The sequence below is a fragment of the Rhinatrema bivittatum genome, chromosome 5 (genome assembly GCF_901001135.1).
Source record: "Rhinatrema bivittatum chromosome 5, aRhiBiv1.1, whole genome shotgun sequence".
Classification (NCBI taxonomy): domain Eukaryota; kingdom Metazoa; phylum Chordata; class Amphibia; order Gymnophiona; family Rhinatrematidae; genus Rhinatrema; species Rhinatrema bivittatum.
In genome coordinates, this window is record NC_042619.1 from 348,511,140 (window position 1) to 348,528,889 (window position 17,750).

General features: G+C 42.8%; 1 protein-coding gene across 1 annotated transcript in view; it reads right to left on the bottom strand.

Annotated features, from left to right (window-relative positions):
- Positions 1–281: 281 nt before the first annotated feature.
- METTL21C (methyltransferase like 21C) overlaps positions 282–17,750 on the bottom strand; it is a 48,736-nt gene continuing 31,267 nt past the window's right edge. Inside the window, 4 exon segments of the mRNA XM_029604538.1 lie at positions 282–1,658; positions 1,890–2,007; positions 8,249–8,308; positions 8,310–8,401. Of these exon segments, the coding sequence (XP_029460398.1) occupies positions 1,264–1,658; positions 1,890–2,007; positions 8,249–8,308; positions 8,310–8,401 (665 nt within the window). The 3' untranslated portion in view covers positions 282–1,263.

Below are 17,750 nucleotides of genomic sequence, written 5' to 3' on the forward strand. Positions count from 1 at the left end.
CTACTAGATGACATCACCCACATATCATGGCTAACATGCTGTCCATGGAGAACTTTATGATAAGCAAACTTGCTCTATCCTAAGGACATAAGACTTGCCATACTGGCCAGACCAAGGGTCCATCAAGCCCAGTATCCTGTTCAAACAGTGGCCAAGCCAGGTCACAAGTACCTGGCAGGAGCGCAAGGGGTAGATGCCATGTTGCTTATCCCAAGAATAAGCAGTGGATTTCTGCAATTCTCCCTTAATAATTGTTGATGGACTTTTCCTCCAGGAATTTGTCCAAACCTTTTCAAATGCAATTATACTAATAGCTTTCACTACATCCTCTGGAAAGGAATTCTAGAGCTTAATTATGCATTAAGTACAAAAATATTTTCTCTTATTAGTTTTAAATGTATTATCCATTGCCTTCATTGTGTGTATCTTGGTCTTTGTACTTTTTGAAAGAGTAAACTTACTCATTCTATTTCATAGACCTCTTGTTGCATTACTGACTTGGACAAGTTTTCTTCAGGTTCCAACAAACAAGTACATTTTAAAAGGAGTGCACATGCGCCCAAGCAAAAATACACTTAATTTTATATTGTGCATGCAAGTACACACATCATTTAAAATATCCCAACCACACACATATGGATGGGGCCTTTGAGAGAGAGAGAGAGAGAATCTGGCATTCTATATATATATCTCACACTGTAAGAGGGGTAACTTCAACTCGAGGTGGGTTTTGAGGGGGTGATGGTACAAGGGGTTTACAGATTATTGTGCCCTAGGCAGACCAATGTTACACCACCCCCCTAAACCTACCTTGAATTGAATGTGCCCACCTTACAGTGAGAGATATATAGAGTTTCAGATTGTTTCTCTTTCTCTCTCCCCCTCCTGTCTTCAGGATCCCTCTGCTTCAAAATCTCCAGACTTGTGCCCCATCAAGACCAGTAGAAAAGTTATGCAGGTAACATGGCATGCACTGCCATGATCAGCCTTGCAAAATTTAGGGGTTACACGGTAAGTCTTGGCCCCACACCAGAATGCTCATTCCCCATCCCTTTTCTGCCTCCTTATTCTTGATGCACTCACAGGTATGTACGTGCGTACTTCCCCAATTCTTAAAATTCATGTTTGTCGTGCGCAGCCCACATTTGCATGCATGGGGCCCTTTGCGCGAGCAACGCTTTTAAAATCTCCCTGCAAATGTATAAAATACGGGTTACTCTTGCTGAATCCTTTCCTTGGAGATTGCTTATATTTCATCATAACCTACTCAACTTTTGCTGTTGCTTTAAACAACTTGATTTCCAAGCCTGGAAATTCTGCCAGTAGTGTTGTGTCAAATGTACGCCTGAATTTTTCAAGAAACTCAAAATCTGTGTTGAATCGGAACTTATTCGCCCATAACAGCACTGTCCCTGGCTGACACAAATATTTCATTGTGGTTAGCAATGGATCCAGAAATGTATGGTAGTACACAACATCAGCTGCTAAGATATAATCATAAAGGCATGAAGATCGAGGAAAGTTTTGCTCTAGGTTTTCTCCCCACATCAGTTCTCTCACTTGAGGTTGATGTAGATTTCTTCCTTGTGTATTTCTTGATAGATTGAATCTTAGGTTCCCAAGTATATCAGGCAGATCAGTAGCTGTAACATAAGCCCCTAGGAAAGAGAAAGAGACGTGTAACAGAGGATTTTTCTTTTCATATCCTGTTTTTTGCTGGGTTATCTTGTTACGGTGTGTTGTCCAACAAACTTGGCATCTTGTACAATCATTGAAACAGACAGCAATCTATTCATATCACATGTTTGACCAGTACCCCAATAGGATGGATTTGCCATTTTACTCTAAATACTAGTCCTAATATTCATCATTAAGCAAATATTACCAACCTAATATACTTGCCACAATTGATACAAGGCCTGTTCCAGCACCAATTTCAAGTACCCTTCTGTCTCTTAACTCAAATTCTTCCTGGTTGTCTTCTAAATACTGAGATAAGGCCAGTGCCTGTGAGACAATACAAAAAATTATAGTTCACATTTTTTTTCTCCTTAGATGATTCAACTGAAGCCCCATTATTCAGTGCTCAGCTAACAAGCATTTAATGGTGGTGCCTTTTATTTTCTTAACTGCTGCCTGGAAAATTTAAACAGAAAGCTAATTAACGGTCAGGAGCACAATATCTTCTCTCTGCTCTTTTCATGCCAGCATTGCTCCCTCCCCTCCTGTTCGCTGTAGCAGGAAGCAGGAGATTCTCATTTAAATGGCATTTGTTTGATTACCAATTACTGGCATGGACTACTAAACATACATGACAAATAATGTTTTTTGTTGGGGGGGGGGGGGGGTTTGCTGTATTTGGATTACACAATTACTAATGTAAACACAGAACATGAGAATTCTGTATTTTAAATTTTTTAAGTCTCTGTTCCTGAATACATCTGCATGCCTGTCTGAGTCTCCAATGGAGCTGAGGACATTTTCATCAGACATTTGTTATGTATTCTACCACTGCCGTTTCTTCTCTGGACTAAGGAAAAATAATACACAGATTACATTTTCAAATCCTTGAGCACTGCTGTATTCACTAAGTGTGTAGTCTTTAAAGGACAAGTCACAATTTTAAAGTTAATTCTGTAATAAAAACAGAGATAGAGACATGGACATGATTAATTACATTTAACATTATTGATCACTAACTATGTTACCGAACCTTATGGCATCCTTGTAAATGTGCAAATCACAGTGTCATTAATTTTATGTGCCTTGATGTAAACCGTTGTGACAGTATCCTCCAAACAACAGTATAGAAAAGATTTAAATAAATAAATAAACATTATTTTCCATTTAAAAAGTCACACAAAGCAGGTGGAAATGTCTGTGGCTATGTTGCACCTGCAGCAATTCTCAACTCAAAAGAATGCACATATGCTTGCTTTGAAACTTGAGGCAAATCACATGGATAAAAGTACCTCAGACTTTGTTCTAATAGACTTTACTGTGCATAAGTTAGCTTTGAAAATCTTATTTGTATGCGCACACACTGAGTCACAAAGTTACATTTGCTGTTCAGAGTGCATAACTTACATAGGATAACTTTCAGGCATACCCTTAGTAATCCAAAAGGTCTGTAAGTTCCAATTCCACCCCCAGAAGGCCCCTCTGTGGTTTGTATAAAAGTACATGTATGTGCACTGTGCCGTAGGGCTAGTTTAATAGAGCCATTTATGCATATAAAACTTGATAAATAGCTTTGAAAGTGACCCCTTATAGGTTTATTTAGATGAAGTGATCGGCTCTGAGCAATTTCTTCATGCATAAGCAGGACAATGATCAGCCACACGAGTGGGTGACGTCATTTGACAGTGCCAAGAAGGAAAAGCTCTCTTAGAGCTCGGAAAGACTGAGGAGGTCTTTTTGGGCATGTGCGGACGGCTGCTGCACGAGTGTCCTCCATCTTTATTATTCTACTCATGTGAAAGGATTTTTTGCTGTCTCCACAGGTTTTATCCATAAGCATTTGTTTTTAATTTCAAAGAGCTTATGGCTTTTTCTTTTTCATTCACGAGTCTGCCCCCCCCTCCAAAAAAACAAGATTTAATGTACATTTAATGTAAATTTCTCATCAAAATTGAATTTGACTTAGCCGTGGAGCATTTTGCAATGGTGCATATCAAACTTAGCTTTAGAAAGGTGTCCTCAATGTTCCTACATGATGACCCTGTCGGATTGCCATGACCGATCTGGCCACTGCTTAGGCACAACACGTGACAATCCTAACCATGCCACCTGCACCTGGAATGTCTTCAAGGGCAATTCAAAAGGTATAAACTAAAATAATTTCTAAGTTGTCCCCAAGCCACTGGATCAATAAAAAGGAAGACACCAGCAGCTGAGGGAACAGCACCTAAATTAAAAAAAAAAACTCTTAAGCTACGTGCCATGACTTAGCCAAGTCTCAGTGTAGGCACCATTTCCCCTCTGATAGAGGGAAAGAAATTTTTCTTTTTGCTACCAAAATCTTCAACTATAAGGAGAGTGCCTACAGGTGCCAAGAAATCATTGGTGCAGAAGATAACACCATAGCGTGGCCTAGTGCAGAGTCACTAGGGCCATCAATAAGCAAGGCCTTTGTATCCTTATCAGAGTTGTCAACTTCTCAGCACCAACTAGAAAATATTGGCATCAATTAGCAAAATTAAGTTATGCTGAATCTACTTCCAATAAACAAACAGTATCAATTTTTTTTTTACCAGGATCTGGTATTCATCCACTAGGACTTTTCTGCAAATAGGAGGAGAATCCCTTTGTAAGGAAACTGTGGCTTGACTTTATCAAGAACTATTTCAGCAATAAATCAGATTATCCACCTCCTCCATCCAACTTCTCAATGTTACCAAACTGGAGTTTGTTTCCAAAATCTGAGACTCAATCTTTTATTCCACCAAGAAATGTAACATCAGGACATGCTAGAGACATAAAGGGGTAGATTTTCAAAAGGGGTACAGGCGTAAGATACACGCGTACCCCCGAAAACCTACCCCAAACCCCACCTGCGCGCGCCGAGCCTATTTTGCATAGGCTCAGCGGCGCGCACAAGCCCCAGGACGCGCATAAGTCCCGGGGCTTTGCAAAGGGGGCGTGTCGGGTGGGCGGCACAAATTTTGGGGCGGGGTGGGAGGTGTGTCTGGGCGTGATGCTGGCCCGGGGGCATGGTCAAGGCCTCCGGACCAGCCCCTGGGTCGGGTGATGGCGCACCAGCAGCGCGCTGGCGCGCGCAGATTTACACCTGCTTTTGGCAGGCGTAAATCTGCCACCAAAAGGTATGGGGTGGGGTGGAAGGAAAGTTCCCTCCGAGGCCGCTCCGATTTCAGAGCGGCCTCGGAGGGAACAGGCAGCGTGCGCAGGGCTCGGCGCGCGCGGGTTGCACAAATGTGCACCCCCTTGCACGCGCCGACCCCGGATTTTATAAGATACGTGCGTATCTTATAAAATCCAGCGTACTTTTGTTCGCGCCTGGTGCACGAACAAAAAGTACGCGCACGCGTAAATTTATAAAATCTACCCCAAAGTTCCTAGATGTCATAAATGACTGCTTCATGGAGCAATTGGTTCAGGAACCAATGAGAGAGGGAGTTATTTTAGATTTAATTCTTAGTGAAAAGCAGGATTTGGTGAGAGGTAACAGTGGTGGGGCCACTTAGCAATAGTAATCATAACATGATCAAATTTAAACTAATAACTGGAAAGGGGACTAAGTAAAATCTACAGCTCTAACACCAAATTTTCAAACGGGAAACTTTGATAAAATGAAAATATAAAAAACTGAAAGGTGCAGCTACAAATGTTAAGTATTCAACAGGCATGGACATTGTTTAAAAATACGTGCAGTCCAGATGTATCCCATGCATTAAGAAAGGTGGAAAGAAAGCAAAACAATTACTGGCATGGTTAAAAGGTGAGGTGAAAGAGGCTATTTTAGCCAAAAAAAATCCTTCAAAAAGGAAGAAGGATCCATCTGAAGAAAATAGGATAAAACATAACTTGACAATGCTTAAGTGTAAAACATTGATAAGACAGGCGAAGAGAGAATTTGAAATGAAGTTGGCCACAGAGGCAAAAACTCATAAAACCTTTTTTAAATATATCCGAAGCAAGAAACCTGTGAGGAGTCGGTTGGACTTAGATGACAGAGGGATTAAAGGGGCTCTTAGGGAAGATAATGCCACTGCAGAAACACTTAATTAATTCTTTGCTTCCGTGTTTACTAATGAGGATGTTGGGGAGATACCAGTTCTGGAGATGGTTTTCAAGGGTGATGAGTCAGACGAACTGAACCAAATCACTGTGAACCTGGAAACTTTTGTAGGCCAGATTGACAAACTAAAAAATAGCGAATTACCTGGACTGGATGGTATGCATCCTAGGGTACTGAAGGAACTAAAAAATGTAATTTCTGATGTATTAGTTAAAATTTGTAACCTATCATTAAAATCATCCATTGTACCTGAAGACTGGAGGGTGGCCAATGTAACCCCAATATTTAAAAAGGGCTCCAGGGGCGATCCAGAAATTATAGACCAGTGAGCCTGACCTCAGTGCTAAGAAAAATAGTGGAAAGTGTTCTAAAGATCAAAATCACAGAACATATAGAAAGACATGGTTTAATGGGACACAGTCAACATGGATTTACTCAAGGGAAGTCTTGCCTATCAAATCTGCTTCATTTTTTTGAAGGGGTTACTAAACATGTGGATAAGAACATAAGAAATTGCCATGCTGGGTCAGACCAAGGGTCCATCAAGCCCAGCATCCTGTTTCCAACAGAGGCCAAACCAGGCACAAGAACCTGGCAATTACCCAAACACCTAGAAGATAAAGGTGAACCTGTAGATGTAGTGTATTAGGATTTTCAGAAGGCTTTTGACAAAGTCTCTCATGAGAGGTTTCTAAGAAAACTAAAAAGTCATGGGATAGGAGGCGATGTCCTTTTGTGGATTACAAACTGGTTAAAAGACAGGAAACAGAGTAGGATTATAAATGGTCAATTTTCTCAGTGGAAAAGGGTAAATAGTGAAGTGCTTCAGGGATCTGTAAATGATCTGGAAAGGAATACGACGAGTAAGATTATCAAATTTGCGGATGATACAAAATTATTCAGAGTAGTTAAATCACAAGCAGATTGTGATAAATTGCAGGAAGACCTTGTGAGACTGGAAAATTGGGCATCCAAATGGCAGATGAAATTTAATGTGGACAAGTGCAAGGTGATGCACATAGGGAAAAATAACCCTTGCTGTAGTTAGACAATGGGGGTCATTTATCAAAGTGCTATATGGTGCTTTCGCATGCGAAAACACCATAACGTTTGGTGCGATGCAAATGAGAAAAAGGGAAGGATATTGGGATGGGAATTTTGGCCAAGTGGGCTGGGCTCACGGTTTTGCGAAGCCGTATCGCATGGCTTTAACGCAAATTTTAACTCCCCTTTTTTCAGTTGTAAAAAGCCGTGCGATAGGGCTTTATCACGGTTGCGATGTTTTTTGCACATGCCGAGCCAGCCAAGCTATCAGGGCCCTGGGGGGAGGGGGGAAGAGAGGGAGAAAGAGAGAAGCCATAATGCCCTCACGCTAGATAGGTATTTATCTCTCTATGGGAGGCCCACCTAGTAACTCGAGGTGAGGGTTAGGTATTAGTGGCTTTTTAAGGAGGCCTACCCCAACCCATCTTAAATTCTGTTTTTATGCTATGATTTTACAGTTTTAACTATTTTTTTCTTGTTTTATAGAAGATGGTTTGGGTGTTTTTATTTATAAAATAGGAGACGGGAGGAGCAGCCGTAGGATAATTTTATTTAATTGTTTTATGAGATGTTTTTATCTGAATGATTGTAATTTGTTTTATTTTTTAGTCCTAGGAAGTTGATTTTAGTAATTTATTGTGTGAACCATTACGGTGGAACCCCAGTGACGAAATACAAAAACCAATAAATAAAATAAAAAATAGTGTAGGGGTTAGAGGTCACTTTGACAATCAAAGTGAGATGTACGAACAGAACAGTGCTCTCCTGTGAAGACGTGATGGCCTTCGGAGTGAGGAAACTCACCCAAAGATGAGATTTGTGCAATGTTCTCTCAACCTAGCTTGATGGACTCTGTACCTGGGTAACATCAAGCTAGGTTGAGAGAACATTGCACAAATCTCATTTTTGGGTGTTTCCTCACTCCGAAGGTCATCAAATCTTCACAAGAGACCACTGTTCTGTTGTTCGTCTCACTTTGAATGTCAAAGTGGCCCCTAAACCCTACACTAATACCTAAACCTCAACTCGAGTTACTAGGTGGGCCTCCCATAGAGATATAAATACCTATCTAGTGTGAGGGCATTATGGCTTCTCTCTCTCTCCCTCTTCTCAGTGGCTCTGATAGTAAACATGGTTCCCCCAGTGGTCGCAATTTGTGGTAACTTAGCGCTTCGCATAGCTATTAGCGCAAATTGCGATAAACTGCCTATTACCATAAAACACGCCCCTTTTTCTATCACATGCGATAATTTAGTGCATTTTGATAAATCCAGGCCTTAGTTTGTAATGTCAAATATCATTGATTCCAACCTTCAATATTTTTCTATATCAGTAATTTTCTAGACACAAAATGGGAAAAATCCTTCAATACACCTGACCCTTAATGAGAATGTTTTAGTCTTTTGGTTGAAAGCTGAAGATAATAAATATAAAAGTTGGACTTACAGCTGGCCATACCACAGCTCCATAGTCTTCAATAGATTCTTGAATAGTAATCGGGGAGCCCTGCATAGCAGAAACTTTCTTTAGCAAATGACGAGTACACGGTAGGAGTCCAGAGTCTTGCAGGTTTTGGACATGGTGAGGATTCACCTAAGTCTAAAGAGAGAGGAAAAGATAAAATGTGTAATCATGTTGATACTTTATTAAAATATATACTATGATTGTATATTGAGGCTCAATTATAATTTATAGGATAGTAAATATCCTCCAGGAAACACTGAAATCCTGTACCTGTTTTTAGAATATTAACCATTTCTCTAGAATTGTAACATAAGGATGAGACAGTTTCTCTGATCAAAACAGAAACTAGTTAAATGATGCTCCCAGAACAGAGTTTAAAATGAAAGTTATCCTCTCTTCACTGCATATTATTTATGGCACTATTGTATTTACATTTTTCTACCTAACTGTGATTTAATTTTTGAGAAAAGAGAAGGGGGGGTCAACATTTGTTTCACTGGTGACTAATCCAATGATTTTCAACCCAGTCCTTGGGACACACCTAGGGTTGCAAACTGGCTCCAGATTTTCAAGACAGTTGATCTAGTCCTGGTTTTACTCATCTGCATGCAGATACTTATAGCCTTGCTTTTCTTAGGGAATGCAATAAGGAAATCAGAATAAGTCCCAGCATGCAACAGGGTAAAACCAGGACTGGATCAACCTGTCCTGAAAATCTGGAGCCAGTTGGCAACCCTAAACACACCTCACCAGTCAAGTTTTCAGGATATCCATAATATATATGCATGCGGTAGATATGTAGACAGTGCATACAAATCCATCTCATGTATATTCATTGTGAAGATCCTGAAAACCTAACTGGCTAAGTTATATGCCTCTGGTTTAATCGGTACTTCTGAAGTGATCAAGCGGAGTGATAAGAAACTAGAAAAGAACAAGAAGCTTAAATGATTGAAAACTGCACCCCCAAAATCTAAATAAATAATGCAATAACCTAGAATAGTGATTTTCGCATTCAGACCTCAAGGGTTGCTAAAAGACCTCGTTTTTAGGTTATCCCTAATGAATATGCATGAGATAGATTTGAATATGATTGAGGTAGTGTGCTTGAAAACTGCTAATGAATACGCATGAGATAGATTATCTTGAAAATCTGACCTGTTTGTGACCCTCAAGAAATGGACATGAGTACCACTGCCCTAGAGCAGTGCTTCCCAAACCTGTCTGGAGAGTCTACAGATTGTTGGGTTTTCAGGATATCTGCAATGCATATACATGAGATACATTATATGCACTGCCTACATTGCAAGCAAATTTATATCATGCATATTCATTGCAGGTGATCTAAAAAAGTTCAACTGGCTAGGGGTCCCCCAGGACAGTTTTAAGAACCACTGCCCTAGAGTGTTTATATAAATAAAATATTAAACAAAATATTCTTAAATATTTTTTGGGGTAGGATCATATATGCAGTTTGTAATCACCCAAAGATGAGATTTGTGCAATGTTCTCTCAACCCAGCTTGATGGACTCTCTACCTCGGTAACATCAAGCTAGGTTGAGAGAACATGATACTGTAAGGGACTGTATGACAATCATACTTTTGACATACAGTACCTTACAATATCATGACATGCTAACATGAAATAATAAACAATGGACTGATGAATGTCCAAAGTCAAGTTAAGTTTCAAACAGCCTGTATAGGCTAAAGCGGAAGTTTTCAACCCAGTCCTCCTGACCAGTCAGGTTTCCAAGATATCCACAAAGACTATGCATGAGATAGATTTGCATACAATGGAGGTAGTGCATAGTCATTATTTATATCCTGAAAACCTGACTGGTTAGGTTTGTTCCAATGATTCAGTTGAAAAACACTGTGCTAAAGTCTGTAGGCACTTTTTACACAAAGGGGCAGATTTTTAAAAAGTATGCGCGACCGACGCGAACAAAAATCCGGGGTCGGCGCGCGCAAGGCTGTGCAAAATTGGCAGCCTGCGTGCACCGAGCCGCACAGCCTGCCTTCGAGGGAACTTTTTTTTGTTCCCCCCCCCCCCCACCTTTCCCTATCTAACCCACCCCCCAGCCCTAACTAAATCCCCTTCCCCTACCTTATTCCGTTGTTACGCCTGCCTCCCTGCCCCGGCACAGGCCCCGTCCCCGGACCGCCATCACGCCTCCGGCCCTGCCCACGGACCACCGCCATGCCCCCGGACACGCCCCCCAAGCAAAGCCCCGGGACTTATACGCGTCCAGGGGCTTTGCGTGCGCCGGCGGCCTATGCAAAATAGGCGCGCTAGCGCGTGTAAATCCAGCATGTCTTTAGGTTTTTTTTTAATTTGTTGGAGCAAGGCTCAAGCCGGAGAGTAGAAGGGAGAGAGTTCCAGTGCTTGGGGCCAGCAATGGAAATAGCGCGCTCCCGTGTGCAGGATAGGTGGGCCTTTTTGAGGAAGGGAACTTGAAGAGTTCCTGCTTTATCAGTCCTAGAGGGCCGATTGGAAAGTGTGAGGCAGAAGGCTTCATCAAGCCAACTGGAGTTGTGGCTATAGACGGATTTATGGATGATAGTGAGTGTTTTGAATAGGATACGAGAGGGGATGGGGAGCCAGTGGAGGTCTTTGAGTATTGGGGTGATATTGGCACTTTTTCTTGTGTTTGTGATAACCCTGGCTACAGCATTTTGGAACATTTGTAAAGGTTTTACAGTAGAGTAGGGAAGCCCAAGCAAGAGGGAGTTGCAATAGTCAAACTTAGAAGAGAGGGTGGCCTGGATGGCAGTCTGGAAATCATGTTGGTGGAGTAAAGGTCAGAGTTTTTTTTAAGACATTGAGTTTAAAAAAGCCAGCTTTAAGCATTGCACTAACATTTTTTTAGGCTAAGCTTCTGGTCTAGGAGGACCCCAAGGTCTCTTACACTTGTTTGCGAGGACAGAGAACTAAAGGCTGTGTCTTTGGAGATGGTTTTAAGTTTAGGGGATTGTTGAAGAGAAATGAGGATTAATTCCATTTTGCACATGTTTAGGGCCAGGTGAAGGTTGGTGAGCAGATTGTTTATGGAAGCAAGGCATTTATCCCAATACTTAAGGGCTTCAGATAGCGAGTTGTGGATGGGGATGATGATTTGTACATCGTCAGCATAGAGGTAGAACTTCAGGCCAAGGTCAGTGAGAAGTTGACATAGGGGTGTCAGATATATATTGAATAGAGTGGAAGAGAGTGAGGAATCCTGAAGGACTCCTTGGGACAGGGGGAGGGGTGCAGATTCAGCATTTCCTATTTTAACGGCAAACTTTCTATTAGATAAATAAGATTTAAACTAAAGGAGGACTAAGCCTGAAATGCCTATTTCAGAAAGCCGAGAGAGGAGGAGGTTGTGGTTAATGGTATCAAAGGCAGCTGATATATCGAGCAGTGCCAGGATGAAGCAATTACCCTGATCCATGCCTCTGATGAGACGATCAGAAAGAGTAAGGAGGAGAGTTTCGGTGTTGAGGTGTTTGCGGAATCCAAACTGGAATGGGTGCAGGAGATTGTTGTCGCCTAGGTAAGCAGTAAGTTGGGAGTTAACAATCCTTTCCATAATTTTAGAAATGAGAGGGAGGTTTGAGATAGACGGAAATTTGAAGGGTCACTGGGATCAAAGGAGGGTTTAACTTTATTTTAGGAGTGGATAATTATTTTAGGAGTGAATAATTTTATTACTAAGTGGGGTCTTTTGCAAATTATGCCAGGTAATACTTGTTAAGAATGGTGGAAGAGATGTTCTTGCAGAGAATTTAGATGAAATGGCTTATATCTTCTCTGCTCTAAGAGACTGTGTAGCCAGTTTGCATCCCCACTATAGTAATAGATTTTATCCCAGGACAAGCAGGATGCTAGTCATCACATATGGGTGACATCACTGACGGAGCCCTATCAAGGGGAAAAACTTCTGTCAAAGTTTCTAGAAACTTTTGACTGGCAGCCTGAGGCTACTGAGTATGCCCAGCGTGCCATGATATTCTCTGCCACAGGGGTCTTCGTTTTTCCGCGCTGCCATTAGCATCGCAGTGACAGTAGCCCTGTGAGATTTTTCTCACAATTTTGACTAACAGTCAGTCAGTTTTTTCATATTCGCCCCATTTTGGGTCTCATTTCCCATTTGTCACCGGACGGTGACAAAACTGATACTGAAATTTCCTTTTTCACAAGAAAATTTTTCATCGACGGCCGTCGATCCCAGTATGGCTTCAAGAAATGCCCGGTTTGCAACCGCACCATGTCGGTTACAGATCCGCATCTCGAATGTGTGATCTGTTTGGGAGAGAAGCATGATGTTTCATCCTGCCAACAATGCCAAGAAATGACCCCAAAGGGTCGAAAACTTCGACTGGAAAAGATGTCCAACCTTTTCCATCTCCAGCTACTTCGACAAAGTCATCTCCAACAGGAGTCACGAAGAAACTCCTGCTAAAAAAAAGAGACATCTTGAAAGATCCGGAGATGCTTCAACGCCAACTCCATCGGCGGCATTGACCAGGTCAGTCTCGGAATAGAGGCCTAAACATCGGCATCGAAAATCCTCGACATCTCCGTCGCTCCCCCACCCGGGAGAACTGTCTCTAAAGCGGCATAAATCCATCGACGCGCCGGTAACTTCCGTGTCCACAGTACCAACGTCGACACCATCGCCGTCGATATCCTCAAAAACAGCACAGTTGCCATCGACTACTCAAGACTTAGCTGTGCTTATAAAACAGATGGTAATGGACGCCTTACAGGCTCAAGTTCCTGCGTCATCGCCAATACCGACGCTTATGCTGACGTCAATCATAGAGTCTATGCCATCGATACCATTGCCGGTTTCGACGACCATACCACCGATGACAAGTTCCTTGGAACTTACGTCAATATCAACTCCACTATCAATGTTTTCTTTTCTTACAACATCGATGCCTACGGTTCCATACCAGATACCCTTGTATGCTACGGCACCCTCCATACCGAGATCTGCAAAGACACTGGTACCGAAGCACAAGTCATCGACAAGGTCACACTCCTCGATGCCAAAACGTATACCATTCTCTAGACTTCCACAGTCAGATGAATCAGTCTTACAAGACCTTCTCACCAAAAGGTACCAAGACTTACTGGCCTCCCTGCCATCTAACCCGGTACAAGAGCAGGTAGAGGATGTCACAATTGAGGATCCTATACCAGGACCATCTGGTGTACCTCCCCCTCCTAGGATTACACCTCTTCACCACCAACCTCCAGAATACGATACTTGGTCTGATACGGATTCATATCCATCATCTGAAACTTTTATGTCTAATCCGTCTCCACCTCAGACAAGAAAACAATCACCTCCAGAGGATTTATCTTTCCCAACCTTTGTGCAGGAGATGGCGGATTCCATTCCTTTCCAGCTTCAAGCTGAACAAGACATCAGACAACAAACTCTGGAAATCCTCCAGTTTGTAGATCCCCCTAAGCAGTTCTCTTGCAACTCCAACAACGCCTTTGGGAGCATCCCTGTACGGTTCCTGCAGTTCATAAAAGGGTAGACACAACTTACCTAGTACAATCTACACCAGGATACCAAAAATCACACAGTTACCACACCACTCAGTTGTGGTAGAATCCGCGCAGAAGAAATCCAAAAGGACAAGGGTCCATTCCTCAATATCTCCAGGGAAATGGGCCGCAAGGTATTTCAGGGGGCAATGCTAAATTCTAGAATTTCTGCATACCTATTATACATGCCTCAGTACCAGAGGAACCTCTGGAAACAGATGCAGGAGTTTGTGCTGTCACTGCCCACACAATATCAGGAAACAGCCCAAGCCATTATTAACAAGGGATTAGATGCCGGCAAACACGAGGTTAGAGCCGCCTATGATGGTTATGAGACAGCTTCACGTGTTGCTGCATCAGGCATTACTGCCAGAAGGTGGGCCTGGCTCAAGGGCTCTGATCTACGACTAGAGGTACAGGATAAACTGGTTGATCTCCCTTGCCTTGGGGATAATTTATTTGGCTCCAAAGTGCAAGATGCAGTTTCCCAATTAAAGGAACATATGGAAACTGAGGCAGTTATCCTTCCTCCCGCATGACTCATCCACGCATACTACGCGCTGGCCACCACACAGAGACATCAGGCGTCCCTTCTACAAGCAACACAGATACTATCCCCCTGCATCTAGGCCAAGACCTCCTAGATCACAACAGAGAACTCAACAGCGACAACAGAGAACAGCTAGGGCCCAACCACCTCCTCAAACTGGCCCTGCTACCGGATTGAGGACACGCTCAGAGCCTATACGCCAACCCCCACTCAACCCTACCAGTAGCAGGCAGATTGTCCATATTTTACACCAATTGGACCTCAATAACCGGAACCAATGGGTCCTCTCCATAATAAAACGAGGATACCAACTCAATTTCCTCTCAATTCCCACAGAATTTCCACCCAATCATTCTCATCTCAGCAAAAATCACATCCTTCAACTTCAAATGGAATTGTCCACCCTTCTGAGAGCCAGGGCTGTACAGCCAGTGTCCTGGGCTCTGCAGGGCAGAGGATTCTACTCCCGCTATTTCCTCATTCCAAAGAAAACCGGAGGCCTACGCCCCATCCTAGACCTCAGAAATCTCAACAAACTTCTAAAGAAAGAAAAGTTCAGGATGGTATCCCTAGGCACCATGCTTCCACTTCTTCAAACAGGAGATTGGCTTTGTTCTCTGGATCTTCAAGACGCTTACGCTCACATTCCAATATTCCCTCCTCATCGCAAGTATCTGCGCTTCATGGTGGAGCATCAGCATTTCCAATACAGAGTACTGCCCTTCGGACTTGCTTCTGCTCCCAGAGTATTCACCAAATGTCTGGCAGTAATAGTAGCACATTTACGCAAACAAAGTGTCCATGTTTTTCCATATCTGGACAACTAGCTCATCAGAAGTCACTCTCAAGAAGGAGCTCTCACCTCCCTCAGTCGAACCATTTCCCTGCTTCATTCCATGGGTTTTCTCATCAATTATCAAAAATCCCACCTTACTCCGTCTCACCTCCTTCAATTCATAGGTGCAGACCTGAACACCATCCTCTCAAGAGCCTTTCTACCCGAGGACAGAGCAGAAATACTATCCCTCTTGGCAAGATCGCTTTGCTCAAGCAAACAAGCAACAGCTCATCATTTTCTAACCTTACTAGGCCAAATGGCCTCCACAGTTCATGTCACTCCTTTGGCAAGGCTCGTCATGAGAGTAACCCAATGGACATTACGATCACAATGGATTCAAGCCATTCAACCATTACATTCTCCAATTCAAGTAACCCACCAACTACGCTCCTCTCTCCGTTGGTGGGTGAACAAAGACAATTTGCGCAAGGGTCTACCCTTCCAACAACCAGTTCCACAGATAACATTAACTACAGATGCATCCACCTTGGGTTGGGGAGCTCACATAAACAATCTCCAAACCCAGGGGATATGGACAAAACTCGAAGCAACATATCAAATCAATTTTCTGGAGCTTCGAGCTATACGTTATGCGCTGCATGCATTCAAGGACTGCCTTTCACACAAGACTGTTCTCATCCAAACGGACAACACAGTCGTCATGTGGTACATCAACAAACAGGGAGGTTCGGGCTCATATCTCCTTTGTCAAGAAGCCGCTCAGATTTGGGGGTGGGCCCTCAACCACTCAATGTTTCTGCGGGCCACTTATCTGGCAGGTATTCACAATGTAGTGGCGGACCGACTCAGTTGTCAGTTCCAACCACACGAATGGTCCCTGGATCCCTCAGTAGTGACCAGGATATTTCAACGTTGGGGACAACCAACAATAGACCTCTTTGCCTCACATCTGAATCACAAAGTGGACAAATTCTGTTCTCTGCACAAACAAAAGAACCAGCCAGTCAAGGACGCTTTTGCTCGCCCTTGGAACTCAGGCCTACTATACATGTATCCTCAGATACCGCTCATAACCAAAACTCTAGTGAAGCTACAGCAAGACAAGGGGACCATGATAATCATAGCCCCCTATTGGCCTCGTCAGGTATGATTTCCCACACTTCTCGACCTCTCAGTCAGGGATCCCATTCATCTGGGAGTAGCTCCCACTCTCATAACTCAGGATCAGGGTCGGTTGTGCCATCCCAACCTCCAATCCCTATCCCTGACAGCATGGATGTTGAAAGCTTGATCTTACAACCTCTCAATCTTTCAACCAGTGTATCTCAAGTGCTTATAGCTTCACGTAAACCTTCAACACGAAAGAATTATTCTTCAAAATGGAGAAGATTCACATTCTGGTGCAGACAACAGGCTATTGATCCTTTCAATTGCCCTGTTACTTCTCTACTGGAATATTTATTACATCTTTCAGAATCTGGTCTACAGACTTCTTCTGTAAGGGTACATTTAAGTGCAATCTCAGCTTACCATAACGTGGGAGATGCACCTATATCCACACAACCTCTTGTCAGTAGGTTTATGAGAGGTTTAACTAAACTTAAACCACCAATTCGGCCACCAGTCACAGCATGGGATCTGAATGTGGTATTAACAAGACTTATGCGTTCTCCTTTCGAACCCATAGATTCCTGTGATCTCAAATTTCTCACATGGAAGACTATCTTCCTCATAGCTATTACATCAGCTAGAAAAATTAGTGAGTTACAAGCACTTGTAACATACGCCCCCTACACGAAATTCTTACATGATAGGGTGGTTCTCCGTACACATCCAAAATTCCTTCCTAAAATAGTTATGGAATTCCATTTGAACCAATCCATAGTTTTACCCACTTTCTTCCCAAGGCCCCATTCTCACCAAGGAGAAAAGGCCTTACATACTTTGGACTGTAAACGTGCTATATCCTCCTATTTAAACCGCACGGCAATCCACAGGAAATCCAATCAACTTTTTGTTTCTTATGATCCAAACAAACAAGGGAAAGCAGTGGGTAAACATACTCTATCCAATTGGCTAGCAGATTGCATACAGTTTTGCTATGAAAAAGCAGGCCTTCCTCTCCAAGGGCGAGTAAAGGCGCATTCAGTAAGAGCAATGTCAACATCTGTTGCACACTATCGCTCACTACCAATTCTGGACATATGTAAAGCAGCAACATGGACTTCGCTTCACACCTTTGCAGCTCATTATTGTCTCGACAAAGAAGGACGACGGCATTCAGCCTACGGACAATCCATCTTAAAGAACTTGTTTCCAGTTTAAACCCAACTCCTTCTACAACCAATCTGCTGTGATTTTCGGCTGACTCATTTCCACAACACCACTTCACTGTTGCCTCAATACTAAATGACTCAGCCTCTAGCTTGCTAATCACCCATATGTGAGGACTAGCATCCTGCTTGTCCTGGGATAAAGCAAAATTGCTTACCTTGTAATAGATGTTATCCCAGGACAGCAGGATGTAGTCCTCACAGAACCCACCCGCCACCCTGCGGAGTTGGGTCTCATACCTTTTAT